Below are 22,201 nucleotides of genomic sequence, written 5' to 3' on the forward strand. Positions count from 1 at the left end.
TTACTTATTAGGTTTTCTTTATTTAGAAAGGCTGTCAGCCTTCAAAGAAATACGGAAGGTAATGGAAACTATTGCATTAAAGATAAATAATGTGTATCCACAGGAGATGTAACTGGAAAGGTACCTTGATAATATCTCTGTTGGCAAAAAGTTGTGGCGAACTTGCAGCATGCTGGAATAGCTGTGGGTCAACAACTTCTGTTAATCAGTACAATGAAAAACCAGCCAAAATTGCAAATTGCACTTTTTCTATTCACTCAATAACTAATTTCAGGCTGTGGCCCATTTACAAATCATAGTAACATGCTCAAAAATGGTATTTCCAAAAACACAAAAACCATGTCAGAAATGTGCAAACGAGCAGTTACAGCAAATACAGATAAATAAAAAAATTCTGGAGTAGTCCCCCATTCAGATCTCTGGAAGGGGACTGCGAAGTGTTGAGTGACCATGAGAAAAATAAATGAAATATTGTCATTCTATGAGTAAGAGTATGGAATTTTAAGAATGTGAGGAGGATTACCGGGCTGTTTGCACCAATAATCACATCCATTTCGCAGTAGTTCATTTATTGACCTTAACACATACAAGGATCACAAAGAACTGAACATGGTGGAACATCCAAAGATAATGCTTAGAGTCCAAAGATGAATGCATATCGATGTTAGTGTTTGTTTCATCGGCACCACAAATGTTAATGTGATAGGGAAGCATAAAAATCTGAAAAGGGAAACACAAAGACTCAGTCTAGATATAGCGCGGGGTCAGTGAAGTAAAATGGAAAGAAGATGAGGATTTCTGGTCAGATGAATATAGGATCATGTCAACAAATGGTGTAATGGGAGTAGGATTCATTATGAGTAGGAAAGTAGGACACAGTAATTTATATAGCTCGGATGTAATTGTGAACATCACAAGCAGAAGATGAAGATGTGATGAAAGTATATGAGGATAGTGAACAGGTAATAGGGATCAACATGGGAAGAAATCTTGGATGACAGAAGAAATACTTTAAAAATTGTTGAGGCAGAAATATGCCACTACAGGTCACTTTGGAATGAAACCAATACAGTTTGCCGGGAAGCAAAAGATGAAGCGCAGGGAAGAAAAAAGTAATGACTGCAGGAAAACTGAGAAGAAATACAAAAGGAAATTTTCATTAGGTGCTCAAGTTCAGCATGTAGAAAAGTCAAAACAACTTTTCGTGACATTAAGAGCAAGAGTGTCACAATTAAGAGATCAAAATAAATTCCATTCATAAACACAGAGGATAGGGTAGATAGATGGAAAAAGTACATTGAGAGCCTTTACAAGATGGAAGAAATGCCTGCTGATGTGACAGAAGAAGAAATGGGTAGATTTGGAAGACATAATATTAGAGCCAGAGTTTGATAGGGTTTTGAAAGGCTTGCAATTAAATGAGGCTGAAGGCACAGGTCACATTCCATTGGAATTTCTAAAATTGTTGGGAAAAGTCAATCAAATGATTATTCAAGTTAGTGTGTCAAATTTGTGGCACTGGAGGTATACCACTGGACTTTCATAAGAATATCATCCACACCACCTCAAAGATATCAGAGGCAAATAAATGTAAGAATTATTGCGCAGTCAGCCTAACAGCTCATGGATTCATATTACCGACAAGAATTATATAAAACAAAATTGAAGATTTAACAAAGGAATGTCCAGGCTGGAATATCAGCAGTATTATACAAAGGATAGATTTCTACTTACTTTAAAGATGACACGCTGGCTTGAGGAACAACTTAAAGCCTGTTACTCATATAACTTTTGGCAATAGCATTCTTCAGAAAAGAAAATGCTGAACGTGTCTTCTTTACTGTAATCTACTGTAGTAATCTATCCTTTTCATAACACTGTTGAAAATTGAAGATCTATTAGAGGACTGTCATTTGGGCTTTAAAAAGGTAAAGATACCAGACAGAGAGTTCCGACTTTTTACTTGATGGCGGTGGCAAGACTTAAGAAAAATGAAGAGACCTTCTAGGATTTATTGACCCATAAAAAGCATTTGACAGTGTAAAATGTTGAAAGATGTGCGAAGAACTCTGATTAATTGGAACACACTTTGGGGAAAGATGAATGTAGTATACAATATCTACAAGAAACAAAAGGGAACAATAGGAATCAAAGACCAAGAGAGAAGTGCTCAAATTAAAGAGGTCATAAGGCAAAGATGCTATCTGTCTCCCCTACTCTTCAACCTATTCAATGAAGATTGATGGAAATATACGAAAGTTTTAGAAGTGAATTTAAAATTCTGGGTGAAAGGGTATCAGTGATAAAGGTTGCTGATGACATTGTCACTGTCATTGAGGATAACAATGTCATCCTCAATGACAGTGACGAACGTGCTGAATAGAATGTACAGTCTAATGAGAACAGGATACAGACGGAGGGTAAACCAAAGGAGGATAAAAGTAATAAGGAATATCAGAAATAAGATTAGCAATAAACTTAGAGCAAAACTGAGACAGCATAATAGACGAAGTGAAGGAACACTGCTACTGTGGAAGCGATGTAGCACATGACAGGCCAAGCAAGGAGGATATAAGAAGCAGACTAGTTCGGGCAAAGAGGCCATTCTTCTTTAAAATAAGTCTGATCATAACAAACATAGGCCTCAATTTTAGAAAGAAATTTCTGAGAATGTATCTCTGGAACACAGAATTGTAAGAAAGAGAATCATGGACTATGGGAAAACTGTAAAAGAAAATAACTGAAGCATCTGAGATTTATTGTTACAGAAAAATGCTGAAAATGTTGATAGATAAGATAAGAAATGAAGTTACTCCACAGAATCAGCAAGAAAAGGAAGGAAAGGAATATGTGGAAAACACTGACAAGAAGATTAGACAGAGTAATAGAAAATGTACTGAGACACCAGGGAATAACTTCCATGGAACTAGAGGGAGCCATAGATGGCATAAACTGTGGGGAAAGACAGAGATTGGAATATATCCAACAAATAATTGAGAACATTAGGCCTAAGTGCCACTCTGAAATGAAAAAGTTAGTGCAGGAGAGGAAGTTGTGATGGGCTGCATCAAAGCAATCAGAAGACAAATGATTAAAAATGGAGAGTAGAAAATGGGAAGCAGAGATAATTTTGGCTTTCTCATCTCTTTTTCACCCATACTGTCTGTAAAAGGCTGATCACAGATATCCAGAAATAAATTTATCTAATTTTCCTTTCATGCACATACATGGAATTGTAATCCAGTGATAACTACCAAAAATGCACAGAAATGCTAATTGCAAAATAAAAGGATGTTTTGTATCCAATCAGTGATAGCTAATGTGATGGCTTCTCATCATCCAGAAAATTTGTTTTGGCTGTCAACCCCTCTACAGCTAAAACTCCGAATCTTTGTTGACAAAATGAGAAGCTACATTAAGAGAACCATAAAAGAAAAAAAAGAAGCATAAAGAAAATAAATTTGAGTGAAAGTGTATATAGTATTCTAATAAATTAAGGATATTTAAATGCAAGAAACCAGCAACAAAGCAATAAAAATGAGAGCAGCAGAATAGGCAACTATTATTAAACCTGTTCACGAAGTTCCATATGTTGTAATGTGTTGAAGATAATCTCATTTGTACTATATGGTTACTGAAAGTAATTAGAATTTTTGAGTCATGATAGGCACAACAAAAAGATTCACACAACTGTAGCATTCGGCCTTTGTCAGTAGTAGACACACATACGCACACACACACACTCACACTCACGCAAACACAACTTGCACACACGTCTTCAGTCTCAGAGAGCTGAAACCACACTGGATTTTCCATTGTTAAATTAGAATTTTTGTGTAATACAGTAAATAACAAATTATAAGTATTTTGTTGACATTTTATTTTCAAATGTACAGTATAATAATAAAAAAAACTTATTATTAAAACCTATGGCAGTGTTGTCAAATAATAATCACAATAATTAAATCAGTTTTCATTTAACACTAAAACTAAATATTTCACAATGCTGCACTTTTCTTTTTGTCTAGTTGGTCGGAAGTAGTACGGTAGTTGCACATCTTAAATATATAGTGTTAAAAACACGTTAACTTACAAAACTAAAAGCTTAGCACCACATGTTTGATTTCACAAAGTACTGAATAGTACTAATGCAAGTATTATCAATTTCCAAAGTGTGAAGTTACTTTGTACCACACTTTACTCCAAACAAAAAGGCCAAATAGGATTGGAGCTTTCAAGGAGTATAGCTCCTTAGCCTTCTCTCAGTTCATCACACCTTTCATCCAGATCATCCTAAAGGAAAAGAAAATGTGTTTATTTATTTCATTCCACATGAGGGATGGTTTATTAAGATTGATATGCTGACTGAAAGTGCCTTACCTGATCCAATTCCAGGCATTTCCCCCATTCTACCAGGGAGATAGTGTGATCGTCGTTAACATCACAGCTGTCAAGGAAAGGTGCTATACAGTGCTCTAGAGCCATGAGTGGAGCACGGATTGGGAACAGCTCATGCCTTGACACACTCCTGCAGACAGACATAGATTTCAAAGTAAAAAATGTTTTATAACCCATATTTCACAATAAAAAGTATGTTACTAAATAATACTGTTACATGACATGACGGATTTTCCTTAAGAGTTACAGAGCACTGTATTTTTTAACAGAATATGAAGGAACAGTGCAACAGTAAGTACATTGCTGAATCACAGAAGAAAAGACATTACTGCATTAAATTGGAAGTACATCTCTAATATGAAAGCCAGCCAAAATTGGTTGAAATTCTCTTAGAATGACATGAGTTAAAATAATCATAGTCACATGTTTTTAATTCTCCATAACAATGCTGTATTCTGTGATGCATTACAAGCAAAAGAACTATAATGCCTACAATTTCTTGATCATTAGCCACTAATAGCATGAGGTGTGAGGAATGGTGAAAGCAAGGTCTGCGAAGCTTATAAACTACCACAAGGAGACAACCAGTGTAGGAGGCACAAGCAACCCTTCCTCGTGCAGGCAGTGATGGTGCTATGTATGTGCTTTGCATCAAGCATCAATACAAAAGTAGAGAAGACTCATCCTTCACTACAGATTGTAAACCACTGTGCCATTCATGACTGACCCAAAATTGTTCCCTTACTTACAACGAACAATTTCTGCTCTAAATGAGTTTTGTCCCAGCTGCATGTTAGTGCTGTATTGTTAGTTAATTTACAAAAATTTAGCATAGTATATGAGGAAGTCCAGTTATGGCCATTATCCCTTAAATGTAATATTTATCACTTGTAATTGTATTTCATATGCTTCTTTCATTCTTAGTTTTTCAAAAATACATATTAAATATGTGACAAGGTAGGACGTTGTCTCTGCAAATCACATTCAGTATGAATATAAAAACCTCTGACAATTTCATATTAAATACTGAGTTGGAAGGAAATTATGTCAGTACTGAACACACACTGTTGTTCAACAATTGCCAGCTTCCTTGCTGTTGGTAAGATGAATGACACTGAACACTGATGGTATATATTATACCTGTGCCTTAAAATCAGCAAATTAAAAATTGTTTCACATTAGAATGGTGTGATGAACCATCATTGAATATTGCTGCATATAAAAAAGACAAATCAACTGGTCTCGATTTGATAGAAACATGATGGGCTGGTTGTATTTGAAAACTAGAGCAACGAAAAGGGATAGTTCTATTACAGGAAGCAAACTGCAAGGCAAGAAAGTAAATAGGTTACAAAAAGTAGTGCAGAGTGTGCAGTTGCAGAATGGTAGTGCTGTGTCTTGTATCAGGAGATACACACAAATTATTTGAAAGAGTTACAAGTAACAGTGGTTCATTAAATACAGAAAGTGGATCCATTTTTGTACTGACTTCATTTGTTCAGATACTGATGAGTACTAGAATTAACTCCTGCAGATTTTTTTTTCCATCATTTCACCAAGTTACTTCTGGCAAATGCTGGGATGGGTCCTGTAATGCCGAGGCCAGTTAACTATCCCATACTTGTCATACTAGACCTCTAAGTATGTAAATGTCTGTACATATTAATGACTTTATTTTGTTATTCCTAAAGTTTAATATCAACAAGACATGTCCAATAAGATAGTAAACACTTTTACGAATGATTAAAACCACCACCACCACCACCATCACTACTACTACTACTACTACTACTACTACTACTACTTTGTTTCATTTATGTATTATGTACTCCTTATTCAAGTCAACATTTATATTTCTAAATCACTTCAACTATTGAATTAAAAAATACACTAGCTTCTCTCTGTTAATTTTGGTTAACTTGTGAACTCTCTTTTTATCAATTGAGATGTCTTTCAGTGATCAAGGACATAAGTAAGTAACTGATCAAAGACCTAAGTAAGACCTCATCAGAGGTGAGGACACCTGTGTAAGCAACCTTGTCCTATACCAATTCTGCTGCAAGCACTGCACAACTTTTTATGTTGGTATGACTACCAACCAGCTGTCCAGTAGGATGAATGGCCACCACCAAACAGTTGGCAAGGACATAGCTGACTGCCCGGTGGCAAAACTTGCAGCTCAGCATAACACAATCAGTTTCAGTGGCTGCTTCACAACCTGGCCATCTGGATCCTTTCCTCTATCACTAGCTTTTCTGAACTATGCAGATGAAGTGATCCTTGCAACACGTCCTTCACTCCCATTATCATCCTGGCCTTAATCTCCAGTAACCCACTATCCCCACACCCTCTACCCAACAGTTTCCCCTTCCTCCAGTGTGTCACTCCCTCCCAAATTCACGTGTTAACATCACCTTCAGTGTACACTGTTCTCCACCACCTCTGACAACCGGGCATCACAGGCCTAGCCTATGCACCTGCCACCCCTCCCACATTTGTAGCCAGCAAACTGGTGAGCCACTAGCCACCCGCACCCAACCCCTCTCCCTGCCTTCCACCTCTCTCTTCCTCTACCCACCCCACCCAACACAAAGCCCGCCACAACATAATCCATCTGCTGAAATGCAGAAATGTGCATCTAGCCGGCACTATGTAGAGGCCTAGATAGGTGTGAGTGCACGCGCACTTGCACATGTGTGTGTGTGTGTGTGTGTGTGTGTGTGTGTGTGTGTGTGTGTATTTGTGTTTGTGTTTGTTTTACTCTAGCTCAAAAAGGATTACTCTGCAAGTTAGCAAGTTAGCAAGTTTTCTTCCTTTTGTGCGTGCCTGTTGACAACTCAATGCTTCTGCTTTTTGGTGAGTGGTCTCCGTTAATCCAAAAGTATTTACATTCTATGAGAGCTTTCCTACAAAAATAGATAAAATCTGATGATGCTGTCCAAGTTCAGAAGTGCACTTGGTGATGGAGAATAAAATTATTTAAAAACTGTGTGTGTTTAGTGGTAGCTAGCTGATTCTTAAATTACTTATGTTTTGATACAGCACATCGAGTGACAAAAATAGCTTCAATAATTAAAGCAGTGCCAATTTTGTACCTAGTAGACAGAAAAACTTATAAATGTTGTGTGTGAACTGTGTAGTTATTTCATATATGTAGAAATAAGTGTTTCATTACTGTATAAAGAGCAAATCACATGATAATAGAGGAAGGTACATGACCAAACTATGTGAGTTAATTTCTGTCTCTCATTCTTACTCTACAGTGTGTTACGTATCTGTATAGTGTTTACTTGTTTGTAGGTTAAAAAAAGAAAATAAAATAAAGAGCAGAAGTGGTAATAAAAGCAGAGAGAGATATAGGGAATGAAGACACTACTGGAATGATGGAAGTCTCCTTCTGTATTTTAGTTAAGATGTTATCACAACAGAATAATTTTAATTCTCTTTTTTTTTTTAATTGTGAACCACAAAATATTTAACTGTGAAAATATATTTGACTGGAGCTAATGTGACTTTAGTGCTTGTATCCATGAAACTACATGAATCAAATATTAATATTGTACCTGTCATGTGGGTGTCCATCCAAGTCACACCATTTCCAGATGGCAGCGTTGGTCCATCGGCGGGTCATATTATTTTCAGCTTCGCGTTCCATTTCCAGGTAGTGAGGTGTCAGTTCACGACGGTCAGCCAAATCACGCATTATGTTGAAAAGCCAGTCACGCATTCGGCGTGGGAAGTCAGCCATTTCATCAGGTGTGCATTCCTATTTAACACAGTTTTAGATACAGTACTATTAATTATTTCTATCAAACAATGGGTTTTATGAAAAATCAGTTTTTTCAGTTTATTCTGATCATTACATTATTTGTGTCATGGGGTTTCTGTCAATACCTATGGTTTTCCAAGAATCATCTTTCCATTGTTTCAGTTTCCTGAAGATTTGGAAAGATTGTCTTCTCTAACTTTGGAACTGGTAGTTGCCGAAATTATTCACACTGCCATCTCGGTTGGTCCTGAGCACGATGAAGGCACTGCGGTCACTTCTGAGCTCACATAACGACCGTACCTGCAGTTGATCTTCAGATCTCTCTCACACAATGGTCTCCCAGTAGCTTGGATTATGAGTTGAGGTGTACTCCTGTAATCCATGCAACTGGGAAGAAATTGTGTGGGAGAGATCTGTAGGTCAACTGCAGATATAGTTGTTTCATGAACTCAGAATCATCTGCGGTTACTTCATTGTGCTCTGGATCAACTGACATGGCAGTGTGAAGAAATTCACTGACTGTCACCTCCTGAGTAAGAGAAGGCAAATTTCACAAAGCATTGGGAAACTGAAGTGATGGATAAATGATTCTCACAAAACCGAAGCTATTGATAGAAACTCCATCAGTCTGTTGTTATTTGTTTCAAGAAGAGCATATATTTTTCACTGTAGAACTATGAAGTAAACTTACAGGCATGTCTCTGCATTCGCCATAATATTCAATGTGGACATGAGAGTATTCATCACCCCGGCATCCATCCATGCCATGCTTGCACCAGCAACGCATCTGGTAGACCTCACAGTCTGAGCCCCAAGTCTCATTGTGATTGGAACACACCTGTTAACACATATTGTAAATAATTTAGGAACAACGGAAACAACTCAACACATATTGTTAGGTGTACATTCATACACTGTAAGAAAATTTCATGTAACTGGTTGAGTGTCTCATAACACAGGCTGTATCAAGACAGGTAAAGAATGATTTTAAAATGGCATATTAGTTTAAAAGGTACCAAAGTACACTAAAGATGTTTGAGTACTCTAGGTATTTTGATGAATTTCGAATCACACACAAGCAAATTTTTGCAACTTCCAGAAATATGCCACAAGAAAATAAAACAATTTATTATCAAACTGGGAAAGAGCTATGACATATTACAGGCAGCAAATGTGACATATCAATTAACTGGATAGAAGTTTGTGGAACAGGAACACGATAAACAGAAAAGGAAGAATGAGTCACACTATCACATAGAGGAAACCATATTCAGTGTCAAACATTTGGGCACTAGAACCAATATTTGTACAGGATATAAAAGTTTTATGATGGGAAAACGACACCATCTACTTGTAAAAACAACAGACAGGTCTCTTACTCAGAATACAGGATTAATGGCATGGCTGTCATTGTTCCTGGAATACTGAGACTCATTAGCATTGCAGGTTCTAGATGTATCCATTCAACAGAGTCTTCTAAATCTGTGAATCAACAATAGGCGGTCTATCTTTCTGTTTACATAAGATCTGTAGACACTCCAGCAGTGTGCTTTTATCATTTCTCTATTTTGTATTTCAGTGTGTATGTAGTCTTGAGAAGGTCATTGAGCAACATAATGTACTAGTAAATTTCACTCTTAAAACAAAAGTTACATAAGAGTTCTACTAAATGTGTTTGTATACTAGATCATTGTGGGTTTGTGGAGCATGAAGCAAAATAATTATTTGGCAGAGAATGGTCATGAATGTGTTATGATGTAGCTTCCTAGCTATCTGTAGTAGAACAACCATTGCTACAGTATTTAGTAAGTGAAATACTAATTTTAAATAGCATCTAATAATACCTTTCTGCGAGGATCCACTTCAACAGGACAGTCAGGAATACAGACACAGTGCCCTTCTCCTTGTTCATTCACTTCACACACTTGACCAGCTCCACAGTGCTTCTCTGCACAAGGATCTGCACCAGGCAAGAGTAAGGAATTGTTACAAAATTATAGAGATATTGTGCATGTATAAAAGTACAAATAACTACTCAAGAGTGATTCCGTAAAGCAAAACTGTAAAATGTCACATGGAAAGTATTGTATATGAAAGCTTACATTTTAATATCTCAGTTTCTGTCATTCACACACAAAATATGATCAGGCAAGTTAGAAATGATATTTCATTATATAAAATTCATACCAATGGCTATGACTTCATTATCGTCTGGCTGCTGTGGCTCCTCTTCTTCCTCTTCTGGTGTCTTTTTCAAATCTTCATTCTCCTGTGCTTTTTCCTCTTCTTCTTCATCCTGTGCTAGCACTGAGAAAACATCACCATCCTCTGCTCCTTGAATGGCTTCAGCTTGCGGTTCTGTTGTGGTAGTAGTTGTAGTGCGGACTCGCCGATATTTCTTGTGTTTCCTCTAAAAATAATGAAAATTTTGTACATTGAGTATATTAGTCATGCATTATTATATTGTATTAATGAGAAACAAACAAAATAGATTCTAACTGGGTCTCTCAAAACACCCTTCTGGACTTAATCTCTATTAGCATATCCCCACCCTCTTTTCTCAGTACACTTTTTATCACATACAATGTTTCCCTGATTCTTAATTGCACTATGCTTTTCTCTTCTTCACCCTAACCTATCTTTACTTCTCACTCCATCCTTATCATCCTTTCATTGGAATATTGTTCCCTGAGAAGAAAGATAAGTAAAGCAGAATGGAATGCACTGTTGTCATAACTAGAACCACTTCTAGTGCTCTGTGAGGTTTCCAGCGCCAACAGCACAAAACGGGGGAATTCGTATACAGACTATCCGGGACAAAGCTTAGCCAAAGTAATAGAAGATAATCATATTCTAATCATCAATGATGGGTCTCCTACTCTGGTATCTCTTCCTCATACAAGTGGCTCTGTTGTAGCTCTCTTGTTATACTTGCCACTAATTCCCAGTGTTTCTACTTGGTCAATACTGCATGACACATTAGGAATAGATCATGTCCCTGTTATTCTGACAATAGAAGTGATAGGAAGACTTGTGAAATTTGTTCCTAATGGCCTGTGGAACATCAGCAGAGCAAACTAACATTCCTTCCACTAAGCACTAAAGAATACAATTGCTAAAGTACCAGAAAAAGGCCTTTTTGTTGTGGTCTTCAGTCCTGAGACTGGTTTGATGCAGCTCTCCATGCTACTCTATCCTGTGTCAGCTGCTTCATCTCCCAGTACATACTGCAGCCTACATCCTTCAGAATCTGCTTAATGTATTCATCTCTTGGTCTCCCTCTATGATATTTACCCTCCACACTGCCCTCCAATACTAAATTGGTGATCCCTTGATGCCTCAGAACATGTCCTACCAACTGACCCCTTCTTCTAGCCAAGTTGTACCACAAACTCCTCCTCTCCCCAATTCCATTCAGTACTTCCTCATTAGTTATGTGATCTACTCATCTAATCTTCAGCGTTCTTCTGTAGCACCACATTTCGAAAGCCTCTACTCTCTTCTTGTCCAAACTATTTATTGTCCACGTTTCACTTCTATACAAGGCTACACTCCATACAAATACTTTCAGAAACGACTTCCTGACATTTAAATCTATATTCGATGTTAACAAATTCCTCTTCTTCAGAAACGCTTTCCTTGCCATTGCCAGTCTACATTTTATATCCTCTCTACTTCAACCATCTTCAGTTATTTTGCTCCTCAAATAGCAAAACTCCTTTACTACTTTAAGTTTCTCATTTCCTAATCTAATTCCCTCAGCATCACCCAATTTAATTCGACTACATTCCATTATCCTAGTTTTGCTATTGTTGATGTTCATCTTATATCCTCCTTTCAAGACACTGTCCATTCCGTTCAACTGCTCTTCCAAGTCCTTTGCTGTCTCTGACAGAATTACAATGTCATCGGCGAACCTTAAAGTTTTTATTTCTTCTCCATGGATTTTAATACCTACTCCAAATTTTTCTTTTGTTTCTTTACTGCTTGCTCAATATACAGATTGAATAACATCGGGGAGAGGCAACAACCCTGTCTCACTTCCTTCCCAACCACTGCCAAGAGGCCTAGCATACATAGTATTCTATGCATGCTATCAAAAATTCAATGACTGCACATTGCTTAAATTGCATTGACCGACCATCTGCACAGGGTTCCATACTTTACACTGTAACAACAGAACGATTGAATGCTAAGGCTTCCCGCCAACTGGAACTGTAGAGAAGAGGCTATGGAACAAGCCAGTACCTGTCGCATACCAATGCGAAGTTACGAGTTACGAAGGTGGAGGCATTACATTTCCGTCAACCCTCGCACCTTGATATGCATGGGTACCAACCATAGTTCAACTCCTTCCCACTTAACATTGGATAGACATTGAGGATAACCCGTTCTGTGACTGTTTATCTGGTGTTCCTTCGAAGCACATAAAAACTGCTTACCAGAAAGATCCTCAAATATAAAAGCTCTTGTTTGTTTTAAAAAAGGGAGTAACATGTGTATATGAAACTTGGTGTTATATCTGTGGTTGCATAATTACTCTAATCTCCAGGTGTATGCTTTACAGTATCTGGTGAATTCTGTTTTTTATATTCTATTTTGCCCACTGTTGATAAGTCGAGATTCGTTAACTTTAAGTATCAGCCTGTGTGGAAATTGTAAAATACTTTAACATCATTATTCAAAATATTTATATTGTGATTTCTCTGCATAAATGGTTTTATAACAAGCTGTTGGCAGTATTGTTCAACAAGCCCAACCCAAATAAAAAAATTTTAAATGTACCATGTGTGACCTATTCTCTCTAACACCTCATCCTTCATCTTTGCCTACAATTATCCTGACTACAGGTAGGTCCTTCTGATCCTATAGTCTGAGTGACTTGCCATTTCCTGTTTACCTTCTTTGACCTGTCCCTCTGCTCTGCAAAGAAGGAACTTTAGCTCTGGGAGTGAAAAAGTGTATCACTTTTACTTTTATACATTTCTGTTGGCAGTAGGCTACTACACATTCAACCTCCTGAAGGGAGGTACTCACTAGCAATTCTCTCAAATAATTTCTTATTGCATTATCAGTATAATATCTTCTCTAATTCTCTGATCATTTTTCTTATACACACAATCTGTAACTCAATTTTATTCACAATTTTAATTTTAATGTGACATCCACCCATAAAACATTCTTTAAAATGTCTTGCTAGCATGATAAATAGCACTTCCACATTTATAATAGTTGTATGAGGACAGATCATTATTCACCAAAAAGAAGAGGTTCCGAGTAACCCTGCCTTCTCTCTCTCTCCTAATTAACACACACACACACACACACACACACACACACACACACACACCACTCTTGGCTCACCTACTGATCATGCAAACAAATGCTCCATTTGTCACTCAGTACAGCTTAGAACAACTGAATCAAATTCTCTGTCTCCCATTCGGCCTTGAAATGGGGAACATTCTCGCTATACTGCTATTCTTCCCAAAGTGATATTATGTTGCCCATCAAATCCATGTAAAAAATGTGTCCGCCCGAGCACCCTCAATGCTCTCGACACCCAGCTGGATAGTTCATATCCATGTGGGAGGACCAAGTACAAAACCTGTCCCATCATAAAATTTTTGATTGTGTATCTTTATTTGCATGCTCTAATATTGTTTTTGCAGATTCAGTTATGTAATGTTATGAATATAAAACATAGTAATCAGTAGTGACATAATTAGGAGCACTGAAATTCTACATTCATTTGTTCCTGAGAGCCTCTTTTTTTTTTGTCTGCCACCAATTGTTCGCACCACAAGTGTACCACTAGCATAAGAGCAACTTGTACCTGAAAGGGAAGAATTATCTTATATGCAAGAGAGTGAAAGACACTACAGAAAAGATTTTGATTACAAAGATTTTCACTCAAAATCCACAGACCACATTTTTTGCTACTCACCATATAAGGGAGATGCTGAGTCGCAGTTAGGCACTATAAAAAGACTGTCAGAAAGTGAGGTTTCGGCCAACAAGCCCTTTATCACACACACTGTTGTTTATTTCCTACAATGGCCTTGGTGGACAAACGCTCACTTTTTGTTGTGCCCATCTGCGACCGAGCTTTTCCGCCATATGGTGAGTAGCAACTATGTTTTGCATAATATTGCTCCATTCCATTCTGGATTTTCCATTGTTTGAGAGACCACAGTTTAAAAGACGAATAAAGAACATTATTTCTGAGTTACATCACATGGAATGATCAAGATACTAAATAAGAGAATTCGGGGCTTATATTGACACAAAACAATAGTCTTTCATCCAAAATAGTATCAGTAAATAGAGGGAGAAGCGGATGAAATAATAGTAATTCACTACGCTTGGTGTGTCAGATGTCATATAAGGTCTGTTCAAAAAATTCCGAAATATTCGTAATTTTGCGTCAATGGCATGTTGGAGCGAAATGCGGTTGGCACACCCGGAACATGCCTGTATGTAATGTGTAACTACCGAATTTTCATTGTCAGTTTTTCTCAGTGTTGTAATGAGTGGAATGTTGGGCCGCACAGTTTGCGAATTTCAGAGTTAGAGGAGCAACGCATCCGTATTAAATTTTGCGTGAAACTCAAGAAAAACTTTAAAGAGACACAGCACCATTCGGTGGAGTGCGTAAGCCGCACTCAGCGTTACGAATGGTTCACACGGTTTAAAAACGGCCGGACAGAAATTAAAGATGATCCTCGTTTGGACCCCCTTCGGTGTCTACCGACGATGCTCATGTCACGAACATCAACGAAATTGTGCGTGCCAATTGAAGATTGACTGTACGACGTATTGCAGAAGAATGTAACATTTCAGTTGGATCATGTCATGAAATCCTCACACAGCATCTTGGAATCCATCGTGTCGCCGCCGAGTTCGTCCCACGGAGTCAAGATCAGAAAGACCTACGCCTAGCGATCTGTGAAGAGCTTTTGGTTTGCGCAAATGAGAACGAAAAAATCCTTAAGAGGATCATAATTGATGATGAGACCTGGGTTTACGGTTATGATGTTGAGACCAAGGTTCGATGTTAACAGTGGGTCCAGAAAGATTCCGTGCTCTCCAGATCTGACCCCTGCGGATTTTTTATTTCCAAAGTTTATAGATGAGATAAAAGAAAATTTGCAGTCGGCTCTTCACGCGATCCATCAAGAGGTGTGCGAATACTACTTCGGGAAGTGGAAACGTAGTTGGGAGCGATGTATCAATTGTGGAGGAGAGAATTTCGAAGGAGACCATGCACAATAAGTCAAAGATAAACGTAGAAAAATTTTGTGGAGGAAGTTACGGAATTTTTTGAATACACCTCGTATTGTGGTTTGTGAGGCACACTTGTTGATATATTTAGATACAAGGACCGCTTTTGGAGGGTGTTTGCATCTTTAAAGTGAGCTGCCATTAGTACAGGGCTATTACAAATGATTGAAGCGATTTCATAAATTCACTGTAGCTCCATTCATTGACATATGGTCACGACACACTACAGATATTTAGAAAAACTCATAATAAAGTTTTGTTCGGCTGAAGCCGCACTTCAGGTTTCTGCCGCCACAGCGCTCGAGAGCGCAGTGAGACAAAATGGCGACAGGAGCCGGAAAAGCGTATGTCGTGCTTGAAATGCACTCACATCAGTCAGTCATAACAGTGCAACGACACTTCAGGACGAAGTTCAACAAAGATCCACCAACTGCTAACTTCGTTCGGCGATGGTATGCGCAGTTTAAAGCTTGTGGATGCCTCTGTAAGGGGAAATCAACGGGTCGGCCTGCAGTAAACGGTTGAACGCGTGCGGGCAAGTTTCACGCGTAGCCCGCGGAAGTCGACGAATAAAGCAAGCAGGGAGCTAAACGTACCACAGCCGATGGTTTGGAAAATTTTACGGAAAAAGCTAAAGCAGAAGCCTTACCGTTAACAATTGCTACAAGCCCTGACACCCGATGACAAAGTCAAACGCTTTGAATTTTCGGCGCGGTTGGAACAGCTCATGGAAGAGGATGCGTTCAGTGCGAAACTTGTTTTCAGTGATGAAGCAACATTTTTTCTTAATGGTGAAGTGAACAGACACAATGTGCGAATTTGGATGGTAGAGAATCCTCATGCATTCGCAGCAAATTCGCAATTCACCAAAAGTTAACGTGTTTTGTGCAATCTCACAGTTTAAAGTTTACGGCCCCTTTTTCTTCTGCGAAAAAAACGTTACAGGACACGTGTATCTGGAAATGCTGGAAAATTGGCTCATGCCACAACAGGAGACCGACAGCGCCGACTTCATCTTTCAGCAGGATGGTGCTCCACCGCACTTCCATCATGATGTTCGGCATTTCTTAAACAGGAGATTGGAAAACCGATGGATCGGTCGTAGTGGAGATCATGATCAGCAATTCATGTCATGGCCTCCACGCTCTCCCGACTTAACCCCATGCGATTTCTTTCTGTGGGGTTATGTGAAAGATTCAGTGTTTAAACCTCCTCTACCAAGAAACGTGCCAGAACTGCGAGCTCGCATCAACGATGCTTTTGAACTCATTGATGGGAACATGCTGCGCCGAGTGTGGGAGGAACTTGATTATCGGCTTCATGTCTGCTGAATCACTAAAGAGGCACATATCGAACATCTGTGAATGCCTAAAAAAACTTTTTGAGTTTTTGTATGTGTGTGCAAAGCATTGTGAAAATATCTCAAATAATAAAGTTATTTTAGAGCTGTGAAATCGCTTCAATCATTTGTAATAACCCTGTACATAATCTCAAACAGTTCCGAGGCTGCCATTATACTGCGATGTGAACGGTGGTATTTTTATTACAATCGCCTGGAGATCTCTCTTTCATTCACCTAATCCATAAATTTCACACCCAGAAATATTTTTCCTTCTAGTGTTGCTTATATACTATCAGAAGTGAAAAGAATAATGTAATCAGTTGTCTTACCACTTTATCTGCAAAAGCATCGGAAACCAAAAGGCAAAATACAAGAGCCAGTAGTAGAAGATGTGACTTCATCTTGATCACTGGGTCTGTAACAGAAAAGAAGCAGACTGTAATGAAAGGATGCAATCATCCACATAAAAAAATTGAGTGTCAGAATGAAATACAGATGTTGCAGCTGATAAAGCATAAGCAATGTTTTGTTACTGAGTTTCGGCAAATAAAGTCTAAATTACTACCTTGATGCTATCATTTTCTGTTGCCTCTTTTGCTCGTGGTGATGACCTATTATTTAGTGACTGATCTTAATGTTGAATTTTCAGCCCATGTTGCACTTGTACAAGAGAAACCAATCAGAGGCGCAAACAAAATTTAGGTCTTTTCAGAATACTATGTTTGATAACTAGAATGTTGTATCATCATCTCTGCTCTGGAAACCACTAAGAAGTGCATGGCATAGGGTACATCCCATTGTACTAGTGATTAGGGAATGTTCCCACTACATTCTCATATGGAGGGCGGGAACAATGATTGGTTAAATGCCATTGTGTGTGCTGTAATTAATCTAATCTTGTCCTCACGATCCCTATGTGAGTAATATGTATGGGGCTGTAGTACATTCCTATAGTCATCGTTTAAAACCGGTTCTTGAAACTTTATAATTATGCTTTCGGGATAGTTTGTCTGTCATCTAGAGTCTGTCAGTTCAGTTGCTACAGCATCACTGACACTGTCCCAGTAATGGTTGCTTTTGCTTGTTAATGTATAACTTAGAGCGTTCCACATCCCTGAAGGCTCTCTTATGTGACGGTATTTATGAAAGACAATGTGTGAACGAGTGAATGTACCCGTCTGTTTAATCAACTGCTACAATTCAGATTGTGTACATGTCTCAACAGCAACAGCTCTTGCGCTCTTACAAGGGAACCTCCCCATCGCACCCCCCTCAGATTTAGTTATAAGCTGGCACAGTGGATAGGCCTTGAAAAACTGAACACAGATCCATCGAGAAAACAGAAAGAAGTTGTGTAGAACTATGAAATAATAGGCAAAATATACAAACTGAGTAGTCCATGCGCAAGATATGCAACGTCAAGGATAGTTTCAGATGAAGAACGCCGTGGTCGCGTGGTTAGCGTGAGCAGCTGCGGTACGAGAGGTCATTGGTTCTAGTCTTTCCTTGAGTGAAAATTTTACTTTCTTTATTTTCGCAAAGTTATGATCTGTACGTTCGTTCATTGACGTCTCTGTTTAGTGTCTGTGTTTTGCGACCGCACCGCAAAACCGTGGGATTAGTAGACGAAAGGACGCGCCTGACCAATGGGAACCGAAAACATTTGATCGCAAGGTCATAGGTCAACCGATTCCTCCGCAGTAAAACACGTCTGATATATTCTGTACGACACTGGTGACGGCATGTGCGTCACATGATAGGAATATGTTGTCGACCCACCTAACTTGTACACTTGGCGAATGGGTAAAAAGATTCTTCTACCTTGCCCGATTTAGGTTTTCTTGTGGATGTAATAATCACTCCCAAAAAAGTGATGAAAACGTAAGAGTTTGACACAAAAACTGAAAATGAAAAATTAAAGTTTTTTACACCAAGGACCTCCCACTCAGCAGTTGCTCACGCTAACCACAGGACCACAGTTAACTTGTCTTCAATGTGTCCTTGAAGTTGCCTATGTTCCGCATCAACTACTCAGTTTGTATATTTTGTTTATTTTTTCATAGTTCCACACAACTTCTTCCTGTTTTCTCGATTGATCTGTGTTCAGTTTTTCAAGGCATATCCACTTTGCCAACTTATAACTAAATCTGAGGGGGGTGCGATGGGGAGGTTCCCTTGTTAGAGGAAGATACTGGCTGATTTCAGAATGCTTTGAACGTATGGGTTAAAAGCAATTCAATACTGCAGTGTTGTTATTTTCTTTTTGCTGAGGTGAAAATGGACACATAATATAAATGTTTGATATTAAGAATTTAATAAGGTAGCCACAAGCGTCTGCAACATTTTCTTCTTCTATGCTGGAGAAATTTGAGCCATTCAAATGACTCAGACGCAGGGACTCTTTGTCAAAAAAAATGTCACCATTGGTATTCTATGCAACGCTTTGTGTTCACTATTGGAGGCACATAGAACTTATTATTTTCTCTCTATAACCGTGCAAAGCGTAGTGTAAGTGGAAATATAAATCCCATAGCAATCAACAGACACGTGTAACCATAGTTCGGCGAGTTACGCCTCTCTGCCTTCATACAAGTCTCTTGATTAACAAATAGGGGCTTATACTAGTTTCAAAGTTCTCGCCTGCACTCGTCAAGATTAGTGCAAAAGAACGACTACCATTGGGCGTTACAGAGCTGTTAAGTAAGAGGTAGCGGTAGCCCATTCCCCAATATTCGGTCGCTCCATGCTTCTGTCATGACAAACTGTGCCATAGTTTACGTTTTTACGTCCAACATTATCTACAAACTTCGGCCTTGTTTGAACTGTACAGCTGCGTACATTATTAATAGGTCGTTCACCATTGACAATTAAATACGGCTTAGAAGCGCTACAAAACTGAAATATAGCGGCTGATTAATTTACGTGTGTACCTGTAAAGACGGAAATACCGTATCGATGTGAACAGAAATTCTCGGGAACTAAACACGCTTCGAAGCGGCATCGAAATGTAGCGCCCTTTGGTAAAAACGGCGCGTATGTTGTCTTAACGGCTGATTTGCAGACGCAAAAAATCACAACAAAACTACCTATGTTGTGTAGGCTCTACAACAAAATGGAGCTTCAGAAATGAAGTTCACGCCCCGAATTGAAGAAGCTCAATGAGAACGAGACGCAACAATTTGATCTTAACGCAAGAATCTTATGGCCGAGGCACACGTTGGAGTAATAAAGGTGCAAGCCGTAACAGAAAATGGGACTCCTCATTCATGCTTGCACGTTAAAACGCAAATGAAAGGAGAGGGATTACGCATTGTAGGTTTACGCGCAGTTAAAAACGCGCAGTACTTTGATTTACGACGTAAACAGACAAGTGTCGCCTTGGTTAAAAAAACAGGAAATATAGCAGAAGCTGAAACTACGATTATACCGTCCATCGCTTCTGCAGTGATAATAACGACGTCAATTGAGAGAGTCTTCAACCGGACTATGGGGTTGGCCCTCGTCTTCTTTCGAAGCCTGGGCGAAAGGAGTTTATCATGAAATCCTAATCGCAGCGCACCGATAATCGTGGCAACGTGAAAGATGTGCCATCAATTTTTGAAAATTTTGTTGCTTTCGGGACACCAGGAAGTGAAAAGGCTATCACGAGCTGACATACAATAGTGTGTGAATAATAGAAAAAAACACAATATTTGGAACTCCGCCCTAAATAATGATTTGAAACCTATATCTACATCTACATGAATACTCTGCAAATCACTCTTCAATGCCTGGCAGAGAACAACGCGCGGAAAAAGCGAACACATATCTTTCCGCGCGAGCCCCGATTTTCCTTATTTTATTATTATGATCGTTTCTCCCTATGTAGGTCGGCGTCAACAAAATATTTTCGCATTCGGTGGAGAAAGTTGGTGATTGAAATTTCGTGAAAGATTCCACCGCAAGGAAAAACGCCTTTGTTTTAATTATGTCCACCCCAAATCCTGTATTATGTCAGTGACACGCTCTCCCCTATTTCGCGATAGTACAAAACGTGCTGCCCTCCTTTGAACTTTCTCGATGCACACAGTTAATCCTATATGGAAAGGATCCCACGCCGCGCAGCTAACTCCAAAAGAGGACGGATAAGCGTAGTAGTCTCTTTAGTAGATCTGTTTCATTTTCTAAGTGTCCTGCCAATAAAACGCAATCTATGGTTTGCCTTCCCAGAACATTTTATACGTGATCTTTCCAATTTAAGTTGTCCGTAATTGTAATTCCTAAGTATTTAGTTGAATTTACGGCCTTTAGATTTGAATTATTAATTATCGTGTAATCAAAGTTTAACGGATTCCTTTTAGCACTTATGTGGATGACCTCACTCTTTTCGCAATTTAGAGTAAATTACCAATTTTTGCACCATAGAGATAAATGAAGCTGAGGAAAGGAAAAAAAGCTCATAGCTTGTTTTTAAACGTACGGAACTGTCAGCAAGTTCACTTGCGTACTTTAATGAGTGGTTGCGAGAAGACCATGAAGATGGTTGCAATCAAAAAATTAACTGCGACTTGCGAAGACAAGACAGAAAAATATGATACCGATACATGAAATATTTTGGCTTTTGGTGTCGCTTTCTTGCTGTGACATATAGGCTTGGCCAGCTGGCCGTGAAGTAATCGTATAAGTTGGTCGGGTGGGGGTGGATATGGTCAGGTCAGGTCAAACGAGATGTCAAACCGTGTGTTGTGTCTCCGACGAACTCGTGTTGGCCCCTGTCACGTGGGCGCGCCGGATCAGATAGTGTTTGGCGAAGCAGCCCGTAACTCGTATTGTGAACTTTGAAGATTATAGAGCAGGTTGTGCCTTGAAGTTGTAGCTAAAGAGAGAGATGTGTTTGACTTTTTATAACCTTGAATGGGTTGATCCCATGTCAGTCGAGCAGTCGAGAAAACTTCGACAGTGCCGCACTCTGTCAATGCAAATCCACAAGATTGTTCGACGTTTATCGTATTAAATACACCTACTGTATATTTCCTATAATATTCGTTGCTGCTACCATAAAGGCACTAGTAACGTAATTTTTTGTACCTGTAATATTTCTTGTGAATATGCAAGGGTAAATGAGTTTTTCGACAATTAGGTAGTACACTCCAGTTAAAAAAAAAATACACATACGCTGTTACACTCTACTGAAAATTAACAGGAAGAGGCCTCCGTAATTCTTCTGAGATATTTTGTTTGGTTTTGAAGGCCCCAGATTAAGACGGCAAGCTCTCATTTTCGGCCGTTAACCTCTGGGGGGAGCAGAGTTCAACGAAATAAGATAAGCTTTTGAAGGGTCGTTGCGGTTCACGAAATTCGCGCCATCAAACGAGGCCAGCTTACCGCTTATGGGCTCGGAAGACGAAAACAAACATAAAGCAAGCATT

At 38.8% G+C, this 22,201-nt stretch overlaps 1 protein-coding gene across 1 annotated transcript in view; it reads right to left on the reverse strand.

The window, feature by feature from the left end:
- Nucleotides 1-3,863: 3,863 nt before the first annotated feature.
- The window catches only part of LOC126093561 (SPARC), a 101,594-nt gene continuing 83,256 nt past the window's right edge, over nt 3,864-22,201 (reverse strand). The window contains exons 2-8 of the mRNA XM_049908729.1: nt 17,123-17,208; nt 10,355-10,577; nt 10,012-10,127; nt 8,859-9,005; nt 7,962-8,164; nt 4,381-4,528; nt 3,864-4,293 (exon numbers count right to left, since the gene is read on the reverse strand). Of these exons, the coding sequence (XP_049764686.1) occupies nt 4,252-4,293; nt 4,381-4,528; nt 7,962-8,164; nt 8,859-9,005; nt 10,012-10,127; nt 10,355-10,577; nt 17,123-17,194 (951 nt within the window). The 5' untranslated portion in view covers nt 17,195-17,208 and the 3' untranslated portion in view covers nt 3,864-4,251. The remainder of the gene's footprint in view (nt 4,294-4,380; nt 4,529-7,961; nt 8,165-8,858; nt 9,006-10,011; nt 10,128-10,354; nt 10,578-17,122; nt 17,209-22,201) is intronic.

The sequence above is a fragment of the Schistocerca cancellata genome, chromosome 1, assembly GCF_023864275.1.
Source record: "Schistocerca cancellata isolate TAMUIC-IGC-003103 chromosome 1, iqSchCanc2.1, whole genome shotgun sequence".
Lineage (NCBI taxonomy): Eukaryota > Metazoa > Arthropoda > Insecta > Orthoptera > Acrididae > Schistocerca > Schistocerca cancellata.